Below are 6,971 nucleotides of genomic sequence, written 5' to 3'. Positions count from 1 at the left end.
ATTTTTTTGATTACCCTTTTTATTTTTCTATTTATCTTTTCTTACATATTAGACAAAATATCTCANGACAAAAAAAGAAAAAAAAAAGAAAAAAAAAGAAAATCTCCCGAAAAAAAAAAAAAAAAAAAAAAAAATATCAAATAAATGCAATCAAAAAAATCTTTTTTTTTAAAAATGATTATTTGAAAAAAAAAAAAAAACAAGATATGATCAAAATTCATCATTGTTTAGGTTAAAAATCTTTTTATTTTTTTATTTTATTTTTTATTTTATTTTTAATATTTACAAAAGGGGTTTTTAAAAACTTTTTTTTTTTTTTTTTTTTATATTTTCTTATCGGATTCCATTATTAATTTAATAATGAATTAATGTTTGATTGAGTGTTAGCCATAATTGGTGTATTTGGTACATTATTATTGCTAATAAGTGTAACATCAGCATTGTTAGTATTATTATTATTATTATTATTTTGATTATTATTTTGATTATTATTAATTTGAGATAAAATAAGGGAAGGTGTTGAAATTGATTGTTGATCATTATTGTTCATATTTGGTACTAATGGAGATAATTGACTTGATGGAGAATTGGTTGACGTTTGAGTTGATGATGTTGAACTGGCACCAAATGAAATAGTTCTCTCTTGAGAGACACGAAGATTTTTTAATTTATCTTTAGTTCTACGATTATCAAGCCATCTTTGAATTCTATTTACTTTCCAATTCAAATTATTGGAAAGTGTAATTAGTTCATCTTTTGAATGTTTTCCATTGTTTTCATAAAAATGTTGATAATAAATCTCTAAATAAATCTTTTCATCAGGTCGAGTTGTTTTTCTCATTCTCTTTTTTGAATCATCTTCACCTTCAATTCCATCAATACCATCTTCATCATCATCATCAATTTCCATATTATTATTATTATTACTATTATTATTAATAAAATTATTATTATTATTATAGGTTGTTGTATTATTAATACTATTTCCACTACTATTGATACTCATAATAGACATTGAATTGTTATTATTATTAATTAGTGTTGAGGTCGAGTTTGAGAGTTTTGAAGAAGAAGTTTGAGAAGGACCATTGGTTGACCATTGTGGTGATGGATTTTCAGATGAGGAAGAGGATAAACTTTGTTGAGAATATGGAGATAATTGTTCATTATTTACAATATTTGGTATGGATGACCCAAATGGTGAATTTAATTTTTCTTTTGATTCAAATTCACTTTCATTCTTATCGTTCTTATTATTATTATTATTATTATTATTATTATTATTATTATTATTATTATTATTAATATTATCTTTATTTTCAAACTCATTTTCATCATCAGCATCATCAAAGTTGTTATTATTGTTATTATTAATATTATTAATATTATAATTATTATTATTGTTATTATTGTTATTGTTATTATTTTCATTATAGTTTTGTTGATTAATTATATTATTTTTATTAATAATAAAGGAACTACTCTTTAAATTTGAAACTGGTACTTCTCTTTCATTTTCTGTAAAATGAAAGTCATCTTCGTCATCACATTCATCATCAAGTTTTGGCAAGATATTTTTATTTGTTTTATTTAAAACAATGTTATTTAAGCTTTTTCTTCTTTGAATATTTGATTCATAATCTTCACTAATACAAACGCCACCACTTCCACCACTACTATTGGATATATTTGATAGTGAGTTTGAAAGAATTGAATTTGATGATGAAGTTGTTGCTGAATTAGTAGTATTACTTGAAGAAAGTGAGCTATTTAATATATCATCGAAATTTGGTCTATTCTTTTGCATATGACTTAAATTTGGTGATGGACTACTAATCATTGGTAATGACATTCCACTATTTGAGTTTATTGAATTGACAGAGGTTAATTTGGCACTTCTTAATTTTTTATGAACTTGGCCATTATATGAATCGTCCTCATCTTCAATGGTTAGAGTTTTAAGGAATGGTGATGATAGTGCTGAGAGTGAGTGTTGCGGTGTCTGTGATAATTGTAGTGGAGTTTTTGGAAATTGTGATAATGGAGGTGATGTTAATACAGAATTATGATTGGAATTATTATTATTATTATTATTGTTATGTTGTTGTTGTTGTTGTTGTTGTTGTTGTTGTTGTTGATGATGATGGTGGTTATAATATAATTGTTGAGTTTGATTTAAATTGTTATTATGAGTTTGTTGTTGTTGATACTGTATTTGTAATTGTTGCTGATGTTGTTGGTGTAGCAATTGTTGATGTTGTTGGTGTAGCAATTGTTGTTGTTGGTGTTGTTGGTGTTGTAATTGTTGTTGGTGGTGTTGTTGTTGGTGTGAATGTGGATGATGTTGAATTGGTGAAGTTAAAATATTATTATTATTGTTATTGTTAATATTATTATTATTAATGTTATTATTATTATTATTATTACTATTATTATTATTATTATTATTATTATTATTACTGTTATTATTATTATTATTATTATTATTATTATTATTATTATTATGATTACTATTATTATTATATGATTGAATATAACCATTATGGTGTTGATCATTATTTTCTATAGAAGGTGAATTTAATAATAAATTTGTGAAACCATTCTTTTTTAATTCTTCTTGAATCATTTTTTGTTCATGTCTTCTCTTTCTTCTACTTCTTTTATTGAGAGCGGTGTGTTCATATGGATCATGAATTTGTTTTAGACCATAGTATCCTTTTCTACCATTTTCAAGAGCACTTTCTTGTTGAAACATTTCAAAGTATTGTGGATGTGATAATGTCATATTTACAGTTTGTCTCCAGATTGAAGTACGTTTTCTCATACAAATAGTTTCATAATGGCAGTCGATAAAAGTACAAATATCTTTCTTTATATGGTAATATTTAACTTCGGGTCTTGATAAGGTTAAACAGTATAAAGCAATATAGCAAATATCAGCCCATGTTGGCGCAGATGTAAAAAATGATGGTGGTGGACCATAGGCACAAATACAGCAATCATTATATGTACATGGAGTTGGAACATGTTGTGGTGGTTGTTGTGATTTATTATTTGATAAAGCTCTTTGTTTTCTTTCATTAAAATATGGAGAATTTAAATCATAAACTGAATAAACATTACCTTCTTCACCACCATGATATTCATTTTCTTCTTCACTATTATTTTCACTCGAGTTTTGATTTGGTGATCCTTTATTACAATTTTCTTCATTAATTATTTTATTATTATTATTATTATTATTATTAATATTATTATTTTTAGATGTAAAATCTTGTGATCTATTAAGTTGGTTGGGTGAACCTAATATATTATTATGATTATGATTATTATTATTATTGATATTATTATTATTGTTTGTATGTTTATGTAATAATGGCAGTGGGGTTAAGTGATTTGTTGAATCCATTGATCCAATTGATAATCTTTTTTGGTGGTGGTGGTGATGATGATGGTGGTGGTTATTATTATTATTATTGTTGTTATTACTATGGTTTGATAATAGTGGAGTACCATTTATGAATGGAGACGGCAAACAATTTGGTTGTTGTAATAATGGTGATGGAGCAATACTGGATAGGTTACTACTACTACTTTCCCTAGAGAGAATTCCAACTAATTTTTGAGCAGAGATATCATCATCTTCTTCTTCATCAAATTCATCAAATTCTTCATCATCATACATTTCAGCCACTGGACCAGTGTTTGAAATTAAATTATTATTTTTTCCAATTGCATCAGGTTGAGAAGATAGATTAATTAATTTAGAAATATTGTTAATATTATTAATATTTTTTAATTTATTAATATAGTTATTATAATCAATACCTTTTCCTAATCTTTGTTTTAATTGAGTGATAAATTTTTGATGAATTGTATTAATACTTGTTGTAGTGACATTAGAATTAACTGAACCATTGATTGGATTGGTTGTTGTTGTTGTTGTGGTTGTTGTTGTTGTATTATTTGAATTTCCAGAGCAGGAAGAAAATGTTGGACGAGAATTATTAAAATTATTATTATTATTGTTATTACTGGAATTTAAAGATTCTTCATTATGATCATATTCATTGGCATGTTGGCTTGCTTTTAGAGGTGCAGAGTTGATTTTATAATTATGTTGATGGTGATGATTAATATTTAATTCATTTTTTGGAACAGTAGAGTTTAATAATGGTGGAGATGGCAATCTGGTTTCATTTGGTTGATTATTCATTTTTGGATTTTGTTGTTGTTGTTGTTGTTGTTGTTGTTGTTGTTGTTGTTGTTGTTGTTGTTGTTGTTGTTGTTGTTGTAGTTGTTGTTGTTGTTGTTGTTGTTGTTGTTGTTGTTGTTGTTGTTGTTGTTGTTGTTGTTGTTGTTGTTGTTGTTGTTGTTGTTGTATTTGTTCCATTACCTTATTTAATATTTTTTAAATAAATAATAAAATAAATAAATAAATAATAGATAACAAAAAAAAAAAAAAAAAAAAAATATTTATGGAAAAAAAAAAAAAAAAAGAAGATAATAAAATAAATAAAAAAAAAAAAGTTATTTTTGGAATTTATTTATTTATTTATTATTATTTTTTTTTTTTTAAAATAAAAAAACAATATTGTGTTAGTATTATGATTTTATTGATTATTTGCTTAACAAATATATTAAAAAAAAAAAAAAAAAAAAGTAAATTTTAAAATTTTATTATTTAACATAAAATAATAAAAAAAATGAATATTTTAGTAAAAAGTAATATTTACTAAAAAATGGGTGATTATAATTATCCTGTAGATTTTAAATTTAAAAATTGCTTCGATATTTTTAATTTTAAAGATCCTTTTTTTTTTTTTTTTTTTTATTTTTTTATTTTTTTATTATTATTATTATTTTATTATTATTATTGTTTATTTTTTAATAAAATCTTTTGATGAAATAAATAGATTTAAATAGTTGTTATCTATTTTAAAATGATTTATTATATTTTAAAAACCAAAAAACTATTGTTTATTTAATCTGATTTTAAAATTTGTGTGTAAAAAAATAGTAAATTGAATTTAAAAAAAATAAAAAATAGGACGATGATAATAAAATTATTTTAAAAAGGAGATTGTAGATTTTTTTTAATTTTTTTTTTTAAAAATGATCTCTTTTTTTTATAATTTATTTAAAAGAATAAATATTTAAAAAAAAAAAAAAAAAGATAAAAAAAAAAAAAAAAAAAATAAAAAAAAGGAAAAAATTCTTTGATAAAAAATTTTATAAAAAATATAAAATAGATATGTGTTAATTTGATGATAGGAGGGGGGTGATGTTTTTGAGGGAAAATGTGTGTTTAGTGGGTTGATGTTATTTTGTTTTAAGCAGAAAAAAAAAAATAATAATAATAAATAAAAAATAAAAAAAACAAAATAAAAAAAAAATAAATAAAAACACAATTTTAAATATTCCATTTTCTATAAAAATGGTGTTTTATTATGACATTTTAAATTATATTAAGAAACAATTGAATAATAGTATATATTTGATATTTATAGTCATTAAAAATATTTTATAAAAAAAATATATATATATTTACTATAAAGATTTTTTTATTTTTTAAATTTTATGTTGCTTGTGAAGATAATTTATATCGAATTAATTATTTTTTTTTTAAAAAAAAAAAATAAATGGAAAAAAATTAAAAAAAAAAGAAAGAAAAAATAATTATAATATAGTTTTAAAAATAAAAAAACAATAAAAACAGTAAGGGATGAAATGAAGAATTTTTACAGGTTGTGAAAATAAAAAATAACTTTGAGATGAATTATTTTTATTTTTTATTTTATATATAAAAAAAAAAAAAAAAAAAAGTAAAAAAACAGAAAATGATGAAACTTAAAAGGACAAGTAAATTTTTAATTTGTAGTAATAAACATTTAAAGAAAATGGGTTTTTAAATTAATAATTTTAAAGGTTACAATTTTTTTTTTTTTTTAAATTTTTTTTTTTTTAAAATTTTTTTTTTTAAAATCTTCAATGAAAAATTGGTATTATTTTATTACAAATTAATTAAGGAAATAATTTTTCATTGGTGAGTTATGATTACTTAAAAGTGAATCCATAAAAAAATAAAAATAAAAATATAAAAAAAATTTAAAGATAAAAAAAAAAAAATGGGTATGAAAATATATTTATCTTTTTTTTCTTTTTTTTTTTTTTTTTTTTTTTTTTTAAAAAATTTCCATCTTATAAAAAATAAATAAATAAATATTAAAAATTTAACAAAAAAAAAAATGATTATAATAAAAAAATTATAAAAATACAATAGTAAAAATGTTATTTTTTTTATTTATAAAATAATTGAGGAATTATAGATACCACACAAAAAAGGGGAAAAAAAAAAAACAACACTTGAAAAAAAATTAATATTTAATACTTTTTATCTTTTAAAATTATAAAATTGAATTTAAACAAAGATTTTAATTTTCCTATTATTAATTGGAAATAAGAAAGGATTTTTTTTTTTTTTATAAAAGATTAGTAAATTAAAGTTAATTTTTTTTTTTTTTTTTTTTTTTATTTTATTAGTTTTCGATAGAATAAATAATTCTAGTTTTTTTTTTAAATTACCCAAAATAATTGAACAAAATTAGAATTTTAAATTATTATTTGGCAAATTATTTTAATTAAATTTTTTTTTCGTTATTATAAATATATCACTTTAATACAATTATAATGTGAAATTAAAATTAATGATTAATATTATTTTAATTTTTTTTTTTTTTTTTTTTTTTTTTTTTTTTTTTTTTTTTTTTGATTCCCCACAATGAAATTATTTTTTATTTTTAAAAAAAATATAAACCTTTTAAAAGATTATATATGATTTTTTGGTTTTTTATTTATTTATTTATTTATTTTATTTTATTATTTTTTTTAAGGGGGAAAATTTATTTTTTTATTTTTAAAATTTTACTTTTTATGGGTATTTTTATTTTTACTTAATGGTAAAATTATTT

At 20.3% G+C, this 6,971-nt stretch overlaps 1 protein-coding gene across 1 annotated transcript; it reads right to left on the bottom strand.

The window, feature by feature from the left end:
• Nucleotides 1-349: 349 nt before the first annotated feature.
• hbx13 (homeodomain containing protein) lies at nucleotides 350-5,426 on the bottom strand (the record flags this gene model as incomplete). The annotated part of the gene is made up of 2 exons (XM_631366.1): nucleotides 350-4,396; nucleotides 5,382-5,426. The coding sequence occupies 2 exons, from the start codon at nucleotides 5,424-5,426 to the stop codon at nucleotides 350-352; spliced, it is 4,092 nt and encodes a 1,363-aa protein (XP_636458.1).
• Nucleotides 5,427-6,971: the final 1,545 nt, after the last annotated feature.

Source organism: Dictyostelium discoideum (genome assembly GCF_000004695.1).
Source record: "Dictyostelium discoideum AX4 chromosome 5 chromosome, whole genome shotgun sequence".
Lineage (NCBI taxonomy): Eukaryota > Evosea > Eumycetozoa > Dictyosteliales > Dictyosteliaceae > Dictyostelium > Dictyostelium discoideum.
The sequence above is the reverse complement of the archived record's forward strand: the minus strand, read 5'-3'. Positions and strand labels throughout refer to the sequence as shown.